Raw genomic sequence first — 25,095 nt, 5'->3', positions numbered from 1 at the left:
CACTAACCAGCTCCATGGGGTGAACCTTACTTGCTTTATAAAAAAATTGGATTTAGCAATAACTGTAATATTTAGCTTTTCATTGGACAACTAATTTTTAAAAATCCGATTTTCTCCCCTTAGAGGTTGCGCAATGTCACATAACCGGCAGGTAGGAGGGTCCGGAGAGAAGGCATTCGTCAATTTTATCGAGTAGGAAGAACCAAACGTATTGCATCCACAAGGCCAGATTTACTGTGTGCTGAGTTACTTGATCTCCAGTTGGGGTGGCAAGAAGACTATCACAAGTTGTCCTGAGTGTCCCTGGGCCAGGGAGGGAGGGCAAGAACGGTGGGAAAGAAATTATTTATTTTAGAAAATTGAGAGTACCCAATTCTTTTTTTCCAATTAAAGGGCAATTTGGCATGGCCAATTCACCTACCTTGCGCATCTTTATGGGTTGTGGGGGCGAGACCCATGCAGACACGGGAGGAACGTGCAAATTCCACTTGGAAAGTGACCCGGGCTGGATCGAACCCAGGTCCTTGGCGCTGTGAGGCAGCAGTACAAACCACTGCACCATCATGTTACCCTTGAAGGTTCCTATTTCTGATCACTTGCTAGAAAGTATGCATTTATCAGGTGAGAATTAAATTGGGCTCAGCTAGCAATATTGCCCATAGTTGGATATAGCTTTGGACATGTTTTGTGATTGACAATCTTCAGAACGGGTGAAATAAATTCTCATCCTCTGTTTGGGATGGATTGTGGCCTGAATTTCACTGACACTTCTTAACTGCACCTTCATTCTGTCCACACTATGAGCTTGTGTCACTTTCCAGATATCTTCTCAACTGAAAGCAGGTGCGACCTTTATTTAACCGTTGATACTGGAGAAAGCATTGCACAGTGAAAACGATCAGTCACTAAATCCCGACAGTAATTAAACATAAATTAATAGGCTTACCCTTCCGACAAATAAATAGAATGTAGCCTGGGATTCAGTACTAAAATATAGTCCTTGTGTAGATCTTTCCCGAAAGATTTATTTATTAATGATATTAGACGGGTTGTGTCTATTTCATCGAGACTTGTGTATCTGCGGATGGGTTCAGCGTTTTTGAATAGCGTTCCAGCTCCTGTAATAAATTCAAAATGAATATTCACAGTCATCATCTCTAATCTTATCAGAGGAGTGATATCGCCATAATTTTTGCACTTCTTAAGGCATTATATTTGTTACTCAGGTACGCTGCTGCAGCTACAGGGCAGTTTCTGTAGCTCACCTAAAGAGCCACTATTCATCAGCCAAGCCCCACACAGTGCCCTTCAAACCCACATTGTTTTCAGAGCAGGTCGCTGGACAGAAATCAAATGCAAACTCTTGTCAACTTTCTCCTCCCCGCCTGGGGAGCTGTGGGCCCTGCCCAGTGGAAATCAAGCTAATTTAGGACAGACTGCGGATTAATCCTGGGATTTTTATTCTACTTACTGAATAAACTTGTTTAGCCATTACAGAAGGCCGAGAAAGCATCTTCATAAGTCAATTCTATTTACAGGTCTATTTCTAATTCAGTGGTTCATCCTGTTTGAGTCGCATGTCCCTGCAAATTAAGAAAGAGCTGTCGTTAGTGCAGTCGCCCGATTGGTGGATACATTGGATCACCAAGATCTGTTGACTTGAGAAACTGGAGATGCATGCAGTTTAGCAAGAATCTGAGCTTAAGCTTTTGAGTATTATTCCTGAAATTCCATAATTGCACCCCAAACATCTTGCAAAGTCCTGCTCTCGATAGGCTCAGAATCAATCCTGCTTGTGGATACCTAGGAGCTGGTTCAGGTTCAGGGCAAAATACCAAACTCTTATTCTTCAGTCAGATTCGGGAATCTACTTCCATCTCAAATACTTCTTCCGTTTCAAGAGGGTGCTGTCTTAAACATATTCATATTGCGGTTGATATTAGGGAATGCATGACTGCAAGGATGAATCTGTTCGATAATCAAATTAATCAGGATGCAAGTAAGAATTTTAACTGGAACTGTTAACCTCAATAGTCATACAAATTGGATTTGAATGAGTCACATTGTAACATTCTTTTTTAAAGATAGAGATTGACATACGTCTTGCAAAGTGGTGTTGGTGAAATTTCAAAATATCCTTTCCCTCTGATAATAATATTTGGTCCTTCAGTAGTCGCTATATCTTGAGGACTTCTTCAATTTGGATCATCATAGTTCATTTATACATTCTGTCCATCTTTTTGCTACTGCATCCCTTTCAATTTTTTGAAATCTGTGACTTTTATGTACCCACGATCTGGTGTTATCCTTTTTTTTTAATGTCAAAGATTTCAACTTCTGGTGTATAACGCTCACTTTCCAGCTCCAATACTTCCTCGCACATCTTATCATAATACAATTTCACGTTAGCCTGCCTACACTCATTCTTCATTTTCTTTTCAATTTCACCATAATATTTTGAGATTCTTGATGATATCATTACAGTATTGTAAATAAATAATGCTTTGAAATTCACTAATACAGGAAAAGCTCCAGCCATATTATGAAATAATGACAGACCATCCAAAAGCCCTAGGAGTAACACAATTTGAAGTGATTTGAGATCATAGTTATTTAATAATAATCTTTATTGTCACAGGTAGGCTTACATTAACACGGAAATGAAGTTACTGTGAAAAGCCCAAGTCGCCACATTCTGGCACCTGTTTAGGTACACAGAGGGAGAATTCAGAATGCGCAATTCATCTAACAGACGTCTTTCGGGACTTGTGGGAGGAAACCGGAGCAGCTGGAGGAAACCCCGCAGTCACAGGGAGAATATGCAGACTCTGCACAGACAGTGACCCAAGCCGGAAATTGAACCTGGGACCCAGGAGCTGTGAAGCATAACCTCTAGGCTTGACTGACATGCTTATATAAAATATTGATTTTTAATGTATCGCTGGATGCATGATATTGGACTTGTTAAAAAAGTTATTTTGTTGTAATAAGAGTGATTACCTTGCCGCAAGCTGGCTGACTCTAATTTATATTATTATATTATCCACATTCCAAACCAGTTGAGAAGAAACAGCAAATCTGCAAAACTGGTGAAAGGCCGGACTTCACTGACTGCTTGTTGGTGGCGAGATTCTCTAGTCCCACAGGCAGTGCACTCCACCTGCGGGTTTCCCAGCGGCTTGGGGTGGCTTTGATGAGCATTCCCATCGGGAGCAGAGAATCCCGCCGCAGCAAATGGTATGCTGCCTCCCATTGCCAAGAAACATGCGCTGGGAGGCTGAAGAATCCCACCCAATAGCTCCCCATCGAATTGTAAATAATTGTCCTTCCTGCATTATTAACAAGACATCTATGGAAGCCACATATTCAACAATTTCAAATTAACCATTCAAAAGCTGATCACTTGGGTAACAGGACCTCTATTTTGAAATAACTCTCAGACTTGGTTCAATCAAGTTATAATTGGAATATTCAATTATGTTTGAGTTACTGGCAGCTGGAGAGGGATTGCATGACCTGTGCAGGTTATCTTGGCATGGTTTAAACCAAGTGTTTTTCTCATAAGAATTGGACTAGCAATTGAGCTATGTGGAGCTCCTGCTCTCTCTCCCTCACCAACATGTTTGGACCATGCTTAGAATTTGACTTCATCTCAATTCTACAGTAGGCAGAGATGTTTGCTTTATAAAGAATTTCATTCCACAGCAGGGTTTCCAGAAGGACAGAAAGCCCAGTTAAATTTTTTAGCTGCTACGTCACTGAAAGCGGGAGCGCCGGATTCTACCTGTAGTCCGTATACACTGCAAGCAACAAACTGTAAATTATTTTTATTTCCTGCAGACCAAAAGTTGGCCAAATCTATCCACACCTACTCTCTAATCTGTATTTGTGTGTGTGTGTGTGTGTGTGTGTGTGTGTGTGTGTGTGGTGAGTGTGGTGAGTGTGGTGAGTGTGGTGAGTGTGGTGAGTGTGGTGAGTGTGGTGAGTGTGGTGAGTGTGGTGAGTGTGGTGAGTGTGGTGAGTGTGGTGAGTGTGGTGAGTGTGGTGAGTGTGGTGAGTGTGGTGAGTGTGGTGAGTGTGGTGAGTGTGGTGAGTGTGGTGAGTGTGGTGAGTGTGGTGAGTGTGGTGAGTGTGGTGAGTGAGAGTGTGAGTGAGAGTGAGAGTGAGAGTGTGAGTGAGTGTGTGAGTGAGTGAGTGAGTGAGTGAGTGAGTGAGAGAGAGAGAGAATTTAAGAGTGCTTGTGAAGAAATTGAGGTGTATTTTACTACTTTGTTTAGATTATTTTGATATTATAAAATTAACCTTTCTTTGTTTAACTCAAGAAAATTTGTCTGATTGGTTCTTTTATTATTACAGCATGCAAACAGTTAAATATTAACTGAATTGGAAGGAGTATCCTTTGTGTTGTGTCAAATAAGGAGGGGGCAAAAAAGGGACCCATTTGGCCCTTCCTCACCTGGTTGTAATACAGGAGTCTCCTGGCCGACCTTCCACCTTTCACTACACCTACACCTTCTGCTCATTCACAAATCTCCAACCCGTATCTTAATTTGCACCAATTCATATTGCTCCATCAACCCTGTATTCGTTGATTTATATTGATTGGTTCCTGGTTCGCCAAAGTAATTTAAAACATTTTCATTCTCATTTTCAATCCCTCCAGGCTCTTGCTCCTCCCTATCTCTGTAACCTCTTACTAGTGTCGGAGATGTCCGCACTTATCCAATTCAGGCCTCCTGCATAGAACATAGAACATAGAACAGTACAGCACAGAACAGGCCCTTCGGCCCTCAATGTTGTGCCGAGCCATGATCACCCTACTCAAACTCACGTATCCACCCTATACCCATAACCCAACAATCCCCCCCTTAACCTTACTTTTATTAGGACACTACGGGCAATTTAGCATGGCCAATCCACCTAACCCGCACATCTTTAGACTGTGGGAGGAAACCGGAGCACCCGGAGGAAACCCACGCACACAGGGGGAGGACGTGCAGACTCCACACAGACAGTGACCCAACCGGGAATCGAACCTGGGACCCTGGAGCTGTGAAGCATTTATGCTAACCACCATGCTACCCTGCTGCATGTTCCAGATCTTAATTTCTCCATCATTGGTGGCTGTGTCTTTAGCTGCCTAGACCCACAGCTCTGGAATCCTCTCCCTGAACTGTTCAGGCTTTTGTAACACCTGTCACCCTATTAAAGACTGGTCTTAAAATTTACATCTTTGACTAAGCTTTTGGTCATCTGATCTAATAGCTTGGTGGCTTGGTGTCAAATTCTGTTCACTAACGCTCCTTGGGATGTTTTACTACAGTCATAAAAATGCCTCTTTATTTTTGAAAAATTATTTCAACAAAAACTTTTAATTGGCTGGAAATTCGGTACTTTAAAAAATGAGACAGTAACGACTGTCTGTGTGGAGTTTGTAAGTTCTTTCAGTGTCTGCTTGGGTTTCCTCCGGGTGCTCCAGTTTCCTCCCACAGTCCAAAGAGGTGCAGGTTGGATAGATTGGCCATGTCCAAAGGTTAGGGTGGGGGAGTGGGCCTGGCTGGGGTGCTCTTTCGGAGGGTCAGTGTACACTTAATGGGCCGAATAGTCCCAATCTGTACCATAGTGATTCTATGCTTTAAAATGCAATGCCACATTAAAGGCGTGGTGAGAAAAGCAAACAAGAACCTCCTCTGAAATGGAGTGCGAGGAGTGAAACGTTTCAAAGGAAACCTATGGGCACCAAATCCCAACACTCAAACTGATTGAAAATTCACTTTCTTCTCAACCAAACAGCAACTTTTAAGTTAATTCACAGAGTGCTGAATTTGGGTGCATTTGAATGCTATAGTGAGAGTTTGGTGACTGAGGGATATTAAGGGTTTATTTTTAATTTTTATCTAAAGTCTACTCTTTCTTTTATTTAGTTAATTAACTTAAAAGTTGCAGTTTGGTTGAGAAGAAGGTGAATTTTCAATCAGCTTTAAACAAAGGTTCTACTTGTAACGTTGTGCAGCTGGAGCTTGTTAATTAGTTAATTGGATTAGGCCAGTTTTCAGAGGCTAGAGTCACGGTATAAATCTGAGCTAGTTACAGTGCAGACTTTGTTTGCACTGAGTGCTGAATTTAGATGCATTTGAGTGCTGTAGTGAGAGTTTGATGACTGAGGGAGTGTGGTGAGGAGGGAGGAAGGTGCTCCTTTTCATTTCATTTCCTACATTTCTTCAAAGAGCGTGAAGGGAGCCGGGAGTTTGCAGAGAGTACAGTTGACTGGGAGCAGAGTCGGAGGGCGGAGATCCAGTTGGTCCACAGTGCAGCTATATTCTGTAAGGTAAGAGGGGATGGAGGCTAGGGCAGTTGCATGCTCCTCCTGTAGGAGGTGGGTGGTGAGAAGTGCCACCGGTGTCCCCGCTGACCATACCTGCGGGAAGTGCACCCAACTCCAGCTCCTCAGAGACCGTGTTAGGGAACTGGAGCTGGAGGTACTTCGGATCATCCAGGAGACAGAGGGGTTAATAGAGGAGAGTTACAGGGAAGTAGCCACACCCAAGGTACAGGACAAGAGTAGCTGGGTTACAGTTAGGAGAAAGAAAACGAACGGGCAGACAGTGCAGGGATCCCTCGTGGCCGTTCCCCTTCAAAACAAGTATACCATTCTGGATGCTGTTGGGGGATAACCTACCGGGGGAAGGCCCTAGCGGCCAGGTCTCTGGCACGGAGTCTGGCTCTGGGGCTCAGAAGGGAAGGGGGAGGGGGAGGAGGGGGGAAGAATAAAAAAGCAATCGTGATAGGAGACTGAATGGTTAGGGGAATAGATAGGAGATTCTGTGGTCGCGAGCGAGACACCCGGGAGGTATGTTGCCTCCCGGGTGCCAGGGACAGGGATGTCTCGGATCGTGTCTTCAGGATCCTGAAGGGGGAGGGTGAGCAGCCAGAAGTCGTGGTGCACATTGGTACCAACGACGTAGGTAGGAAAAGGGGTGTAGATTGTAATAAACAAGTTTAGGGAGTTAGGCTGGAAGTTAAAGGCCAGGACAGACAGAGTTGTCATCTCTGGCCTGTTGCCGGTGCCATGTGATAGCGAGGCTAGGAATAGGGAGAGAGTGCAGTTGAACACGCGGCTGCAGGAATGGTGTAGGAGGGAGGGCTTCAGGTATTTGGATAATTGGAGCGCATTCTGGGGAAGGTGGGACCTGTACAAGCAGGGCGGGTTGCATCCGAACCAAAGGGGCACCAATATCCTGGGCGGGAGGTTTTCTAGTACTCTTCGGGAGGGTTTAAACTAATTTGGCAGGGGAATGGGAACCGGACTTGCAGTCCAGCAACTAAGGTAACCGATTTTCAGGACGTCAAAGCGTGTAGTGAGGCAGTGGGGAAGATAACACTGACAAAGGAGAGTACTTGCAGGCACGGAGATGGGTTGAAGTGTGTATACTTCAACGCAAGAAGCATCAGGAATAAGGTGGGTGAACTTAAGGCATAGATCGGTATTTGGGACTACGATGTGGTGGCCATTACGGAAACTTGGGTAGAAGAGGGGCAGGAATGGTTGTTGGAGGTTCCTGGTTATAGATGTTTCAATAAGCTTAGGGAGGGTGGTAAAAGGGGGGGGGGGGGGGGGGGGGGGGGGTTGCATTATTAATTAGAGATAGTATAACAGCTGCAAAAAGGCAGTTCGAGGAGGATCTGCCTACTGAGGTAGTATGGGTTGAAGTCAGAAATAGGAAAGGAGCAGTTACCTTGTTGGGAGTTTTCTATAGGCCCCCCAATAGCAGCAGAGATGTGGAGGAACAGATTTTGTAAAGGTGCAGAAGTCACAGGGTAGTAGTCATGGGTGACTTCAACTTCCCAAATATGGAGTGGAAACTCCTTAGATCAAATAGTTTGGATGGGGTGGTGTTTGTGCCGTGTGTCCAGGAAGCTTTTCTAACAGTATGTAGATTGTCTGACCAGAGGGGAGGCCATATTGGATTTGGTACTTGGCAATGAAGCAGGGCAAGTGATAGATTTGTTAGTAATGGAGAGGGATAGGTGCGTGCAACAGGGCAAGGTTTACAATTGGGGGAAGGGTAAATACGATGCTGTCAGACAAGAACTGAAGTGCATAAGTTAGGAACATAGGCTGTCAGGGAAGGACACAAGTGAAATGTGGAACTTGTTCAAGGAACAGGTACTGCGTGTCTTTGATATGTATGTCCCTGTCAGGCAGGGAAGAGATAGTCGAATGAGGGAACCATGGTTGACAAGAGAGGTTGAATGTCTTGTTAAGAGGAAGAAGGATACTTATGTAAGGCTGAGGAAACAAGGTTCAGACAGGGCACTTGAGGGATACAAGATAGCCAGGAGGGAACTGAGGAAAGGGATTAGGAGAGCTAAGAGAGGGCATGAAAAATCTTTGGTGGGTGGAATCAAGGAAAACCCCAAGGCCGTTTACACATATGTGAGAAATATGAGAATGACTCGAGCGAGGGTGGGTCCGATCAAGGAATGTAACGGAGATTGTGTATTCAGTCAGAAGAGAGAGGAGACGTCTTGAACGAGTACTTTTCTTCAGTATTTACGAATGAGAGGGGCCATATTGTTGGAGAGGACAGTGTGAAACAGACTGGTAAGCTCGAGGAGATACTTGTTAGGAAGGAAGATGTATTGGGCATTTTGAAAAACTTGAGGATAGACAAGTCCCTCGGGCCTGACGGGATATATCCAAGGATTCTATGGGAAGCAAGAGATGAAATTGCGGAGCCGTTGACAATGATCTTTTCGTCCTAACTGTCAACAGGGGTGGTACCAGAGGATTGGCGAGTGGCGAATGTCGTGACCCTGTTCAAAAAAGGGAATAGGGATAACCCTGGGAATTACTGGCCAGTTAGTCTTACTTCGGTGGTAGGCAAAGTAATGGAAAGGGTACTGAGCGATAGGATTTCTGAGCATCTGGAAAGACACTGCTTTATTAGGGATAGTCAGCACTGATTTGTGAGGGGTAGGTCTTGCCTCACAAGTCTTATTGAATTCTTTGAGGTGACCAAGCACATGGATGAAGGTAAAGCAGTGGATGTGGTGTACATGGATTTTAGTAAGGCATTTGAGAAGGTTCCCCATGGTAGGCTTATGCAGAAAGTAAGGAGGCACGGGATAGTGGGAAATTTGGCCAGTTGGATAACGAACTGGCTAACCGATAGAATTCTTGAGTGGTGGTGGATGGCAAATATTCAGCCTGGAGCCCAGTTACCAGTGGCGTACCGCAGGAATCAGTTCTGGGTCCTCTGCTGTTTGTGATTTTCATTAATGACTTGGATGAGGGAGTTGAAGGGTGGGTCAGTAAATTTGCAGACGATACAAAGATTGGTGGAGTTGTGGATAGTGAGGAGGGCTGTTGTTGGCTGCAAAGAGACATAGATAGGATGCAGAGCTGGGCTGAGAAGTGGCAGATGGAGTTTAACCCTGAAAAGTGTGAGGTTGTCCATTTTGGAAGGACAAATATGAATGCGGAATACAGGGTTAACGGTAGGGTTCTTGGCAATGTGGAGGAGCAGAGAGATCTTGGGGTCTATGTTCATAGATCTTTGAAAGTTGCCACTCAAGTGGACAGAACTGTGAAGAAGGCCTATGGTGTGCTAGCGTTCATTAGCAGAGGGATTGAATTTAAGAGCCGTGAGGTGATGATGCAGCTGTACAAAACCTTGGTACGGCCACATTTGGAGTACTGTGTGCAGTTCTGGTTGCCTCATTTTAGGAAGGATGTGGAAGCTTTGGAAAAGGTGCAAAGAAGATTTACAAGGATGTTGCCTGGAATGGAGAGTAGGTCTTACGAGGAAAGGTTGAGGGTGCTCTGCCTTTTCTCATTAGAACGGAGAAGGATGAGGGGGGACTTGATAGAGGTTTATAAGATGATCAGGGGAATAGATAGACAGTCAGAGACTTTTCCCCCCGGGTGGAACAAACCATTACAAGGGGACATAAATTTAAGGAGAAAGGTGGAAGATATAGGGGGGGGGGGGGGGGGGGGGGGGTCAGAGGTAGGTTCTTTACCCAGAGATTAGTGGGGGCATGGAATGCACTGCCTGTGGAAGTAGTTGAGTCGGAAACATTAGGGACCTTCAAGCGGCTATTGGATGGGTACATGGATTACGGTAGAACGATGGGGTGTAGATTAATTTGTTCTTAATCGCAGACAAAAGTTCGGCACAACATCGTGGGCCGAAAGGCCTGTTTTGTGCTGTATTTGTCTATGTTCTATGTTTTAAGGGAAAGATAAAAAATACAAAGTGTTGGGGCAGCATGGTGGCGCAGTGGTTATCATTGCAGCCTCACGACGCCGAGATCCCAGGTTCGATCCCGACTCTGGGTCACTGTCCGTGTGGAGTTTGCACATTTTGCCTGTGTTTGCGTGGGTTTCGCCCCCACAACCCAAAGATATGCAGGGTAGGTGGATTGGCCACACTAAACTGCCCCTTAATTGCAAAAAACTAATTGGGTACTCTAAATTAAAAAAAAAAAAAAATTACAAAGTGCTGAGTTTTAGCCACCTAGACGACAGGAACTGCGAACCAGCCAGATACACTCAATAGACACTAACCTCCTGATGGAGGATGAAATAACTCCATATTCAGCTGGTTTCTACTGTCTTGAAATATGTCAAAGGTTTCCAAGATGAAAGATTAAAATGTTCTTACCTTTTTTGGAATATACAGATACATATTCAGGAGAAACCCATCGATATTTGGGAGAAAATTGAAAAGGAAAAAAAATTGACTCCAACAATGTCCAGTTACCTGGATTCAGGTGTGTGTGGAGTTTGCATGTTGTCCTCATGTCTGCATGGGTTTCCTCAGAGTGCTTCCACAGTCCTCAGACGTGCTTTTTAGTTGGGGTTATGGGATACGGCGCGGGAATGAGCCTGGGTAGGTGCTCTTTCGGATGGTCAGTGCAGATCTGCTGGGCCGAATTTCCTCCGTCTACACTGTAAGAGATTCTATTCTATGAATTCAACGCTAGGATTTTTAAGGGTACCAGCTAACTTCAAACGGCCACAATGTTCAACAATCTGCGCCTCAAGAATAAGCAAATTACTTAAGCGCATATTCTTTTAACTTTTATTTGGATTTTATTTGGTATTCTTAGTTCTGATATCTGTGCATGTGTATCGTCGTGTCTTTCATTGTTTTTCCGTCGGTTTAGTAGTTAACTAAGCAGCACGGTAGCATAGTGGTTAGCATAATGGCTTAACAGCGCCAGGGTCCCAAGTTCGATTTCCAGTTTGGGTCACTGTCTGCGTGGAGTCTGCACGTTCTCCCCATTGTCATGATATGCAAACATGCAGCTAATAAACACATAGAATAGGACACGACCAATGAGCAGTCAGGACACTCAGGGGTGGTATCTCACTATAAAAAAAGATTAGGCATTCACACCACGCATCTTTCCACAGACTAACATATACAGAGTGAGACAGGGTGTATCCTCAGAATCACACCCCAGCACGTGGCTTAGAGCAAGGCTGGTTCAGTTAGACTGAGTTACTACATTTAGATTAGCAGAGAGTCGAACTCATTGAGAACTGTGCTAATAGTTCAATAAAACACATTGAACTCACTTCAAAGTCTGGAGCCATCTTTTACTCAAAACTGCATCAAGTGGCAGCTTGTGTTATTCCAGATTACATAACACAACATGATACCAGGAGTCTGTTCAATCTAGTTAGTTCAACTCAGCAAGATCCGTAATGACCAGCGAATGTATTCCGGCACAATGGAAAAGATTCAGGCTCCTCACCAGCTCAGGACCTCTGGCAATCTCAGTGCCAACTGGCAGACATTCAAGCAGAAATATCAGCTTTATGTCGAAGCATCAGACCTCAATGGTGCGGGATAACAAAGCGGCCAAAACCCGCATTGCGCGGGTGCAGACGTCTGAGAACCGCACTGCGCATGTGCAACGACGCACGGAGCATCAGGACGCCGATGTCATGACGTGTTCGAACTGTGGCACCACCCATTTAAAGAAACACCACCCTGCAAGAGGCAGACGCTGTTTAAACTGCGGGACGCCAGGCCACTATGCAGCCCTGTGCAGATCTGCACCACCAGTCAGGAGCCAGCACTCCCAATTCTGACGACTGCGCATCCGGAGCGTGCAACAACGCCTGCAGGATTCGGATCCCGGCAGTGCAACGGATCCAGATGCTGAATGCCTGGACAACGTCTACTGTGTGAGCATTATTACAAACTATGAATATGCCACATCAGACACATCGCAAGTCCAATCGATCCTAGCTATGGATTCCGGGGACGAATGGCGAGCATGCGATGAAGGTCAACCACTGCCCCATCCAGTTCAACCTGGACACAGGTGCCTCTGCCAACCTCCTCTCACAGGCAGACTTCAGACGCATTAAGAAGCCCCCCCCATGGTCCTTCCAGCTGCCACCAAGCTCCTGGATTACAACGGGAATGCCATCACGGCACTGGGATCCTGCCATCTGCACGTATCCAACCGACACATACAAGCGCAGTTACGCTTTGAAATTGTTAAGCCGGAGAGGGCATCCCTACTGGGTGCGCACGCCTGAAAGCAGCTGAACCTCATTCAAAGGGTTTACACCATGACATCTCCCATGTGGATCTTCAGGCCGGCATCGTCGACATCCTCGCCCAGTATCCAGATGTGTTCAACGGGATGGGCACGCTGCCGTAGCGATACAAGATTCTGCTATGGCTTGATGCCAAGCCAGTGCTCCATGCACCACGACGAGTCCCTGCTCCACCGAGAGAGCGCCTGAAGGCACAGCTCAAGGATCTTCAGTAACAAGGCATCATACCCAAGGACACTGAACCGACTGACTGGGTCAGCTCGATGGTGTGTCTAAAGAAGCCTTTGGGGGAGCTGCGCATCTGTATTGATCCCAAGGATCTCAATAAGAATATCATGCGGGAAGACTACCCCATTCTGAAGCGGGAGGAACTCACGAGTGAGATGGCACATGCGCGCTTCTTCACCAAATTGGATGCGTCACAGGGGTTTTGGCAAATCCAGCTGGAAGAGTCCAGCAGAAGGCTCTGCACCTTCGCCTTTTGGCAGATACTGCTACAATCGCATGCCATTTGGCATCTCGGCATCGGAGATATTCCATCGCATCAGGGAGCAGATGATGGAAGGCATTGAAGAGGTTCGCGTGTACGTGCACGACATCATTATATGGTCCATGACCCCGGAAGAACATGTTTCCCGTCTCTAGAAGGTATTCCGCCGTGTACATGCCAATGGCCTAAAGTTAAACAGGTCCAAATGTTGTTTTGGCATATCGCCGCTCAAGTTCCTTGGCGACCAGATCTCCCAGCATGGCGTGTGCCCAGACACAATCAAGGCCATAGAGGCGCTGAAGGTCCCAGAGGACAAAAAGGCGGTGCTGCGCTTCTTGGGTATGGTCAATGTTCTGGGCAAGTTCATTCCAAACATGGCCGCACACACCACGGCCCTACGCAACCTGGTGAAAAAGTCAACTGCCTTTGAGTGGAAGGCGGCACACCAGACAGAGTGGCTGGAGCTGAAAGCCAAGCTCACCACTGCACCAGTCCTGGCATTCTTCGACCTGGACTGGGAGACAAAGACATCCACAGATGCCAGTCAGGATGGCATCAGTGCGGTGTTGCTTCAACGAGGTGACACATCATCCTGGGCACCAGTAGCCTACGCATCAAGGGCGATGATGCCCACTGAGACCAGATATGCACAGATTGAGAAGGAGTGCTTGGGTCTTCTCACCGGCATCCTCAAATTTCATGATTATGTCTGCGGCCTGCCGACATTCACTGTCGAGACGGATCATAGGCCTCTGGTCCACATCATCCACAAGAACCTAAACGACATGATGCCTCGGTTGCAGAGAATCCTGCTTAAACTTGGGAGGTATGACTAACTTGGTGTACACACCTGGCAAGGAGCTCATCATCGCTGATGCATTGTCCCACTCCGTCACCTTGCCCAGTGAGCCGCTGAAGATCATCCAGCACATTGAATCGCAGGTGCAGTTTTGTGCTAGCACTCTCCCAGCGACAGATGAGAAGGTAGTTTGCATCCGTGATGAGACAGCCAAGGACCCCCTCTTGCGGCGCGTCATCCACAACCTCACCAATGGCTGGCAGAAAGGGCAGTGCCCACAATTGTACGATGTGAAGGATGACCCAATGGTGATTGATGGTATCCTCCTCAAGGTGGACAGGATTGTCATTCCGCTCAGTCTCCAGAGCTTGGTGCTGCGCCAGATTAATGAGGGACACCTGGGCGTTGAAGTGCAGATGCAGAGCCCGGCAAGCTGTCTACTGGCCCGGCATCAGCCAGGACATCACGAACATGATCCTGAACGGTGTACCTGTCAGCCGTTCCTGCCAGCACAGAGCAAGGAGACCCTCCAACAGCATGACATAGTGACCTCTCCCTGGTCCAAGGTTGGCATCGACCTCTTTCATGTGAATGGTCGCGACTACGTATTGATCATTGACTATTTCTCGAATTACCCTGAGGTGCTGAAACTCCCGGAGCTCACCTCTTGGACCATCATCAAAGCCTGTAAGGAGACGTTCTCAAGGCATAGCATCCCAATCACCGTCATGAGCGACAATGCTTTAACAGTCGAGAATGGTCCACATTTGCCAGGTCATACAATTTCCAGCATGTCACCTCCAGTCCGCACTAATCGGCAGTCCAATGGAAAAGTCGAGAAAGGGATGCACATTGTGAAACAGCTCATCTGCAAGGCCACGGACTCTACTTCCAACATACACCGTTCACTGCTCGTGTACAGGGCGACTCCATTGTCCACTGGCATGTTGCCGGCTCAACTCCTGATGAACAGGGACCTGCGGACGACGCTTACAGCCAGATACCTGGATCACCTCCCAGTGCTGCAGAAGATGCAGCAGCTCCGAGACTGTCAAAAGCAGGGCTATGATACCCATGCCACTGATCTGGCTGTGCTATCCCCGGCAGACACTGTCAGGATCCAGATACCGGATGGTGGGTGGTCTGCCCCGGCTGTCGTTGTTCGACAGGCCGTGCCCCGCTCTTATGTTGTACGTATAGCTGATGGCTCCATTGTGCAAAGGATTCGACGGGCACTGCGCAAAGTTGCCTGCCCGCAACCACTTTCTCCTCCATTTCCATATGTTGAATTGCTACCTCCTGATGCCTCGCACCACCAGTCAGGCTTCCATCCTGCCTGTCAAGGCGCAGTCATCCCCTCCACCAGCTCTCCGGCGGTCGACCAGGATCAGATGCAAGCCTCAGAGAGACTGGACTTGTAAACATTTGTTTTGTTTGCTCTGTTCTGTTGTCCTGCGTCAGTCACGTTAGACAGACTCATTCACATGTAAATACATTCACATACACCAACAAAACATAAAAAAGGGGCGATGTCATGATATGCAAACATGCAGCTAATAAACACATAGAATAGGACACAACCAATGAGCAGTCAGGACACTTAGGGGTGGTATCTCACTAGAGATCAAAAGAGATGAGGCACTCACACCCCGCCTCTTTCCACAGACCAACATATACAGAGTGAGACAGGGTGTATCCTCAGCATTACACCCCAGCACGTGGCTTAGAGCAAGGCTGCTTCAGTTAGACTGAGTTATTACATTTAGATTAGCAGAGAGTCAAACTCATTAAGAACCGTGCTAATAGTTCAATAAAACACATTGAACTCACTTCAAAGTCTGGAGCATCTTTTACTCAAAACTGCATCAAGTGGCAGCTTGTTCCAAATTACATAACACAACACCTGTGTCAGCGTGGATTTTCTCCGGGCGCTCCGGTTTCCTCCCACAGTCCAAAGGTGTGCAGGGGTAGGTGGATTGGCCATGATAAATTGCCCTTAGTGTCCAAAAAAGGTAAGGTGGGGTTACGGGGTAGGGTGGATGTGTGGGCTTAGGTAGGGTGCTCTTTCCAAGGGCCGGTGCAGACTCTATGCACCGAATGGCCTCCTTCTGCACTATAAATTCTGTGTTAACAAAAGTGTTCTTCCTTTGTCTCAGAAAAACCTGGTTTGATCGGCTCCACGTTAAACTGTAAATACATTCACATTAAAGGCATCTACGCAGAAAATAAAACCTTTTTTTTGCAACCAACTGAGGAGGCCGATTAAAGGGGAGCTAGGGGCTGTTTAGCACAGGGCTAAATCGCTGGCTTTGAAAGCAGGCCAGCAGCACGGTTCGATTCCCGTAACAGCCCCCCCGAACAGGCGCCGGAATGTGGCGACTAGGGGCTTTTCACAGCAACTTCATTTGAAGCCTACTCGTGACAATAAGCGATTTTCATTTCATTTCATTGCCCACCATGTTAAAGGCGCTATAAATAAATGCAAGTTGTTGTTCATGCAGCCAGTAAGTGAGGTGGTAAATCTAACACCCACTCGATCTACGGCTGAAAAAAGCTATTTCACTCTCTCCACAACTGGACAAGAAACAAATGAGCAATTTAAATGGGCCTGTTTTTTGTGCACGCCACGTTAACATTTGCCATTAAGAGTCACGAATTCCAAGCAATCATCCTCTCCCCTCAACACAACGGTTATAAAAAAACATTACCACCCCAGTATTTTCTCAGGGAAGGAGGAGAGGTTTCAGAGAATTACTCAAGAAACATACGACTCCAAGAACCGATCATTCAAGAGGGAGATACTGGGACTCCATGGCCTTGATTCTTTGGGTAAAAGCAGCTGAGTGGATGCGGATCATAGGAGTGCGACCGAGTCACATTAATCAAGCCTTGTCTACCAGATCATAGACTGGCCTATGTATGTGCAAGTCATAGAATTGTAATATCATTATATCTTTAAATCTTTCCACTGCATAGAATTAGGCAGACCAAAGATTTTGAGAATATCACTTGAAATATCAATCCATCAGTTACACAGGCTGAGATTGGCATTTAACCTTTTTGCGCATTTGCTTCACACTTCAATTAAAAGTCAGACATGTTTGTAGACCAGAACTACTGCTCTTTGATGTGTAGAAGCAGAATGTGAAGCATAGGAATTGAATGTGAAGAAATAGTTCCGACAGAGTGCAAAGAGTGCTACATGTTGCATAAAGGATTCAGTACAATTAGCCGACAACGTTTAAGGTTTTTGCCTCATCACATGGCTTCAATGATGTCATCTTGTGGGTGGAGCTGGGCTGTGGCTCTGGGAGGTTTCTTTTGGTTTCGCTTTCACATTTGGGCTGCTGTGGACTCAGTCAGAGAACAGACTTTTTTTGGCCTGCCTCCTTATCTTCATTTTAAGTTTTTCCAGACTACTTGTGTCATGTGAGAGTACCTTCAAGAACTGGGTGTTTATAAATGGGTGTGTATATAAATATCTCTAGTGAGTACCACCTTCAGGAAACGGGTGTTTACTACTGCAGTGATGTCAGAGAGTGGGTGGAGCTGGGCTGTGTCAACTTTTTACTTTCATTTTTGAGCAGGCTGCAGGGTGTGTTTTAGTTTCGTTTTCAGTGTTGGAGTTGAAGCCAGACCAAGCAGGGGCATTGCTGTTCTCTCTGCCATCAAAAGACTCTCTCTTGATCAATTGATGAATTCAGAATTATAAATGTTTTCAGTAGTGACTTTAACCTGATGTGCTTCTGATTAAAGGTTTTGTTTTTAAGTCGTATGGCTATTAAAAGGAAAGCTTAAAGGTTTACCTAGTATTGTAGTCTTTGGGGGTTGTATTTGAATTAATGGTTGCTAAGGTGTTCACTGTTTAAAAAAAGTTAACTTGAGTTCATAGAATAAACAGTGTTGCTTTAAAAAATACTTTTCCATTTCTGCTCTACCACACCTGTAGAGTGGGTCGTGTGCTCCCCATACCACAATCTAGTAAAAGCTGTGGGTCAGGTGAACTCCATGATACACTTTGGGGTTCTCTAAACCCTGGCCCATAAACCTGGTAACTTAACAGAGATAATTGCTTTCTGGAAGGAATTCAAATCTGCTGTTTGAAAAGGGGAAACAGAGTATCGATAACAGTTTTATGTCAGTGACAATGCTGCGTGCTGGGCCACGCCTTTGAAAAGGGTTTTTTGGTTTTACTTGGATTTTGTTATTGAATTACAACAGTTAAGGAGGAATTCATTAAGGGTCATACATAAAAATTGATGTAGCTGTGTGGGGTCTTATGTTTGTAGTTGATAAAAATTCTTGCTGTGTGTGTTTATACAAATGTTAACAATTCTTAATATAAAGCTTTTTTAAAATTAAAAGCACCGAAGAAGTCCGTTGAATAACACCTGAAAGGCAGGCTCGTGCTCTTCTTAGCCAAATTGAACATAAAGGTTGTCTGTCAGGTGGATTCCATAATACACTTGAGTTGTTATACCTTGACCCATAACACCATCAATAGATCTTTCTATTTCTTCATATACCCTGGCTGGATTCTCCAATTGTGAGGCGATGTCCTCACGCCGGCGTGGGAACGGTGGCCTTTATGCCCGAACATTGTGTAAAACGCCACCGATCCTCCATTTGGCTGGGGGCTAGCATGCCTGCAGCGTAGAGCACCTGGCTCTGGCTGTTGATACGGCCGGAGAATTGCCGGGTCTGTGGTCACGCATGCGCATGGTGGCAGCCTGCAGCGGCTGTGTCATGCACATGGCGCCAGGCGCTCGCGGACCCGGCCTGCAAATTAGTGCCCCCCCCCCCATGACCGGCTCGCACATCCCAGACCACCCCCCCCCCCCCCCCCCCCCCCCCCCCCAGTGGCCCCAGTCCCTGGCAAAGTCCCCACTGCCTGCGGATCAGCTGTCCCCGATTGTGGCGGTGCTGGACTGAGTCCACAGCCGCTACGCTGAGTTCCCGACCACACGCGACCCACACCGTTTGAAACCCGGCCAGTCGGGTGCGGAGCATTGGGGAGAGGGCCTCAGGCAACGTCCTGAGGCAGTCGATACGCTGCACGGCGCACTCCTAGAGTAAGTCGCTTTGGAGGGGGCGGAGCATCGTGAAAGCGGCACCGTCCCCGATTTGGTAGTGAAAGGGAATTCCCCAGCCGATTGCCGAATGGGATTTCGGCATCGGCGAATCCCACCCCCTATTTAGATTCCATTTACATGCATCTACGCTATTGATCTCCATGTATCAATTCTAACCATTCTGAATGAAGAAGCTACTCCTGGATTCCTTATTGTATTTATTCACGAGTATCATATCAAACCCCTTCACAATTTGAAATCCCTCAGTGAGCTCAGCTCTCGATCTCGTCTTTGCTGAAGAAAAAAAAGAAATCCCCGCCTGTTCAGTGTTTCCTGATATTTATAACCTCTCCATTCTATTATCAACCTTTCTGCACCTTCTCCAGTGCCTCTGTACCTTTTATCTAATGCCAAGCACAGAACTGCGCGCAGAAGTCCCAAGTGCCCATTCTCTGTAAATGTAATTTAAATTCTCTTTTGAATTCTATTCCTCCAGAAATGAGCTATAGTGCTTGGTATGCATTCTGATGGCTTTGTTAATATGCATAGCTCCTCCTAATGATTTGGAAATCTATTTCTGAAGTTCCTCAGCGCCTTTGCTTCATTTGAACTATTTTCCAAGTAGATGGCATCATTATTCGTCAATCATAAATGCTATTTACAAGTCTTTTGTTAATGTTTGCATTTTGTTATTCTTCCTCAGTCTGAAGTCATCCACAGATTTTGATATTGTACTTCCGATTCCTTTGTCCATTGAAAAGTACACGTAATAGTAGAAAAATTAAATGATAAACTTTCTGTAACAATAACCAAATCTGGTTCTGTGTGTGGAACATTAGTTTATCTTGACATTCTAATCAAACAGATAAGAGAAGCTGGCTGCTTGCAGTCCAATGTAGAGGAAAAATCTTGAATAAATATGGAATGCAACACAACCCGATAATGTCATTGTGATGAAAGAGCTTGCGCAGGGACTGCAAAATGTTCAAATCTCATATCTTTGCTCCATTACCTTGTGTGTGTGATGTGGGTTAGTTAATGGCCCAATAGCTTTTCTTTGCGGCCCTACCAATAATCTGCACTGTGTTACAAGTGGCCCTTTGGAGATTATTGTCTGGAGGCAGCTTTTCCAATTGTCTTCTGCTTAATTGGCTTTGAGATTCCCAGAAGAATAGGATTTCATACCTCCTACTCCACAAAAGCTACCCTTAAATCAGCTGAGAATATTCACATACCAGAAGACGTGTCAACAACACTGAACTAACTATAAATATGCTCACGTGAAATACAACACACATTGAGAAAAATATGAAATATTAAGTGAAATTAATGTTTATAACAATTACTTTCCTTTGGCATCTGCATATTACTAGTAGGGAGATTTTATGTTCCTTACCTGTGGATCAGAAGTTCTGGGTTCAAGTCTCACTTCAGGACTTACAAATAAAAGGTGTGGCTATGGGTACCCCCAGTTATGCCTGTCTTTTTGTGGGGTATCACCAAACACTCAATCAGGTTAAGCAACAATTCACTTGCATCCCCTTCAGTCTGGTCGACTGTATTCGCTACTCCCAATGTGGTCTCTTCTACATTGGGGAGACTAAACGCAGATTGAGTGACCGTTTCGTGGAATACTTATCAGTCAGTCCGCAAGCATAACCCCGACTTTCCTGTTGCGTTGCCATTTCAACTCACCATCTCGATCACATTCCCACATGGCCTGCTGCAATCTTCGAATGAAACCCAACACAAACCGGAGGAACAGCATCTAATTTTCCGATTGGGCACTTTACAGTCTTCTGGATTGACTTCAACAACTTCAGACCGTGAACTCTCGTCCCCATCTAGATCACCTTTTTAAATCTCATTTTCTTTGTCCCAAGGCCGCACCCCTCCCCACTCCGCCTCAGGGCCACCTGTCACTTGTTTCACTTTTGCTTTAAATTAATTAAATTAAAATCGCTTATTGTCACGAGTAGGCTTCAATGAAGTTACTGTGAAAAGCCCCTAGTCGCCACATTCCAGCGCCTGTTCAGGGAGGCTGTTACGGGAATTGAACCGTGCTGCTGGCTTGCCTTGGTCTGCTTTCAAAGCCAGCGATTAGCCCTGTGAGCTAAACAGCCCTTTCCGAGAACACTGACTTTTGTTCTGCTATTAACACATTCTGCTAGCTTACCTTTATGCCACCATCAGCACCTTCTTTAGTCTTTAACACTCCCGTTGCCTTATGTCCATAACATCTTTGTCAAATCTCTCCTAGTTCGCACCTACCCATGTCCTTCTACTCTGCTTCCACTGCTCTACTCCCTCTTAAACAGTATAAAGCCCATAACTTTTCTCCCTCTCATTAGCTCTAAAGAAACATACAACTCAAAATGGTTTTCTCTCTACGGTGTGATGAATGTAGGAATTTTAAAAATATGTATTGTATTTTGCGTCAATGTTATTAAAACTTACATTAGGGATTCAGATTATAGGACGGGTATAGGGTGGATACGTGGGTTTGAGTAGGGTGATCATGGCTCGGCACAACATCGAGGGCCGAAGGGCCTGTTCTGTGCTGTACTGTTCTATGTTCTATGTTTGCTAAAGCTGTGATGAAGGGGTTAACAGTTAGGCAGTCTGTGATGGCACTTGTGGGAGGGGATAGGTCTATTTTTAGTTTAAGGCCTGTCTGTGTGTATGTAGTTTTTAGTTTTGGAGTCTGCTCTGGATTCTGAGGAAAGGAGGTGTGTTTCTCAGGCTGACTTCTGAAAGCTTCTTTCCCAAGGACTTTATGCATAGACACCGAGTGTTAATTTTAGTTATAAGTGGCACTTGATCTGTATGTGTGGACTTTGCTTAATTGAAATTTTAGTAGTAGATGGGAAAGCAAGCTCAAAGACCTTTATTCTTTGTTTTAGAACCGTTCAGCTGTTAATTGGAAAGCTGTTTTTCTTGGATGCTAATGGGGTAAATTGTGCATTATTAATAATGTTTGTTTGAATATAAAATATTCCTCGGTGCCAGTGGAATCCCTCCCAGAGTGAAGTATCCTTTCGTCACAGTTTAAAATTTAAAAAAAAATTGTTGGGGTCGTGTCTGGTTTTCCAAAATAAATTGGGGTTTGGTCTGGGTACCATAACAGAAATCGGGGGGGCTCGTCCAGGATTAGAAACAATAATTCCAAGGTTCGCTTGTGAGGGTTTGGTGCCTTCTTTCAGGTGTTGAATTCTGAAGTTTAAATAGGGGGTGACTTAAAAATGGCTCTTTCAGTGGCTATGAATTTCCTGGGTGAGGAAGAGGTCACTCGGAGTGGTTTACAAAAAGTGGTTAAAACAAAGCTTTTGGATTTGGCGAACAAACTGCAGTTGACTGTACCTGGAGAGGCAAAGAAAGTGGAGATAATTACAGCGATAGCTCAGCATTTAAATTTGCCAGAGGCATAGAATGAATCAATGGAATTGGCCAAGATTCAATCACAAGTGGGATAGATTGATTTAGAAGAAAGAGGAGAGAAAGGCAATGGCAGAAGCAAAGGAAAGAGAGAGAGGGAGGCAATGAGACGAGAAAAAAGTAAATTGTAAAGAAAAACTTTGAGCTTCACAAAATGGAAATGAGCTTCACAAAATGGAAATGAAGGAGAGGGCATTGAAAGGAAGGAGAATATCAACTTAAAATGTTGGAGTTATAGGTAGACAGTAAGGGAAGGTTAGAGGAAGGATTAACACTTCTTAGTCAAAAGCCTAGTGGGGATATGTTTAAATATATTCAAGCACTGTTAAAGTTTGATGAGAAAGATAGGGAAGCCTTTTTAAAAAAATCTCATATGAGAAAGTGGCTAAGCAATTGAACTGGCTAAAAACCAGGCGGTTATTGTTGGATCAACAAAGTGAGTAGGTAGTGCAAGAGAAGTGTTTGCATCACTATCAGAGGAGATATCTAGAGATTATGATGAGGTGAGAAAAGACATTTTAACTGCATATGAACTCGTGCCAGATACCTACAGACAGAAGTTTAGAAATTTAAGGACTGCCTCCAATGTCAATATATCTTTCCTTAGATAAGGATGAGGGCTATTCAGTTTGCAAGGACAGACAGAAAGGAAAAGGTAGTGGGAGTTGTATTGTTGATTAAAGAAAATATTGGTCCAATATTGAGGAAAGATATTAGCACAGACAATGTGGAATCTGCATAGGTAGAGTTTAGAAACAGCATAACAGAAAACATTCATCAGGGTGGTATACAGATTACCAAACTGCAGTGATAATGTTCGGGATGTCATCAGACAGGAAATCAGAGATAGAACATAGAACAGTACAGCACAGAACAGGCCCTTCGGCCCTCAATGTTGTGCCGAGCCATGATCACCCTACTCAAACCCACGTATCCACCCTATACCCGTAACCCAACAACCCCCCCCCCTTAACCTTACTTTTATTAGGACACTATGGGCAATTTAGCATGGCCAATCCACCTAACCCGCACATCTTTGGACTGTGGGAGGAAACCGGAGCACCCGGAGGAAACCCACGCACACAGGGGGAGGACGTGCAGACTCCACACAGACAGTGACCCAGCCGGGAATCGAACCTGGGACCCTGGAGCTGTGAAGCATTTATGCTAACCACCATGCTACCCTGCTGCCCCAGATGCATGTGATAAAGAAACATCTCTGATTATGGGTGACTTTAACCTGCATATAAATTGGTTGAGTCAAATTAGTCACAGGAGGAATTTCTGGAGTGTATACGGGATGGTTTTCTGGATCAGTACATTGAGGAACCAACAAGGGAAAAGATCATCTTGAACTGGGTGTTGTGCAATGAGAAAGGATCAATTGGCAATCTAGTTCTGAGAGAGCCCTTGGGGATGAATGACCATAATATGATAGAATTCTTTATCAAGGTGGATGGTGAGGTAGTCGATTCTCAGACTAGGGTCCTGAATCTCAATAACGGTAACTACGTAGTACGAGTCATGAGTTGGCTATGATGGACTTGAAAACATTACTGAAAGGAAGGACAGTGGACAGGCGATGGCAGGCATTCAAGGAACGAATAGGTGAACTCCAAAACTTGTTTATTGCTATTTGGCGCAAGAGTAGATAGTATTAGATTCAATGAAGAGGTATACAAATTAGCCAGAAAAAGCAATAGACTTGATTGGGAACAATTTAAAATTCAGCAAAGGCGGACCAAGGGATCGATTAAGATGGGGGAAATACAATACGAAAGTAAGCTAGTGGGGAACATAAAAACTAAGTGTAAAAGTTTCTATATGTATGTAAAGAGAAAAAGATTGATTAAAAATTAATGTAGGTCCCTTACAGACTGAAACAGGGGGGATTCTTAACAGGCAAAGAAATAGTTGAGGAACTAAATTCATACTTGGTTTCTGTTTTCACAAAGAAAGACTTGAATAATGTACCGGAAGTTCTAGTTTTAGTGAGGAGCTGAAGGAAATTAGTATTAGTAGCTAATGGCTTGGGGTGGGGGGGGGAAGAATTAATGGGATTGAAGGTGGATAAATCTCCAGGACCTGATAATCTTCATCCCAAAGTACTTAAGGGACCTTAGGAATAGTAGTTCCATTGGTGGTCATTTCCCAAAATCCTTCGGACTCTGAAATAGTTCCTACTGATCGGAGGGAGGTAGCTAATAAAACCCCGCTATGCAAAAAGGGAGGTAGAGAGAATTCAGGGAATCACAGACCCAGTGAGCCTAACGTTGTTAGTAGGAAAGTTGCTAGAGTCCATTATCAAGGATTTCATAGCACAGCATTTGGAAAACAGTGGTATAATCAGACAGTCAGCATGGATTTACGAAAGGAAAATCATGCTCAACAAATCTACTGGAATTCTTTGAAGATGTAACTAGTAGAGTTGACCAGGGAGAACTGGTTGATGTGGTTTATTCAAGTCTTTCAGAAGGTTTTCGACAAGGTATCACATAGCAGATTACATTTGTAAAGTTTAAGCGCATGGGATTGTGAGTGGTGTCTTGAGATGGATAGAAAGCTGGTTAGCAGACCGGAAGCAAAACGTTGGTTGGCAGACGGTTACTAGTGGGGTACCGCAGGCATCTGTGCTAGGACCTCAACTATTCACATTATATATTAATGATTTGGACGAGGGAACTAAATGTATTATCTCCAAATTTGCAGATGA

General features: G+C 45.0%; 1 protein-coding gene across 4 annotated transcripts in view; it reads right to left on the bottom strand.

Annotated features, from left to right (window-relative positions):
- Nucleotides 1-25,095, bottom strand: part of nags (N-acetylglutamate synthase) — a 70,094-nt gene that overhangs the window by 6,948 nt on the left and 38,051 nt on the right. For all 4 annotated transcript variants that reach the window (XR_005458178.1, XM_038779112.1, XM_038779113.1 and 1 more), the window contains one exon: nucleotides 947-1,118. Coding sequence is in view for 3 of the 4 variants with exons in the window: in XM_038779112.1 (XP_038635040.1) it covers nucleotides 947-1,118 (172 nt within the window). In the remaining variant the exon portion in view is untranslated. The remainder of the gene's footprint in view (nucleotides 1-946; nucleotides 1,119-25,095) is intronic.

The sequence above is a fragment of the Scyliorhinus canicula genome, chromosome 19 (assembly GCF_902713615.1).
Source record: "Scyliorhinus canicula chromosome 19, sScyCan1.1, whole genome shotgun sequence".
Lineage (NCBI taxonomy): Eukaryota > Metazoa > Chordata > Chondrichthyes > Carcharhiniformes > Scyliorhinidae > Scyliorhinus > Scyliorhinus canicula.
Note: the sequence above shows the minus strand (reverse complement) of the source record. Positions and strands in the feature narration are given on the sequence as shown.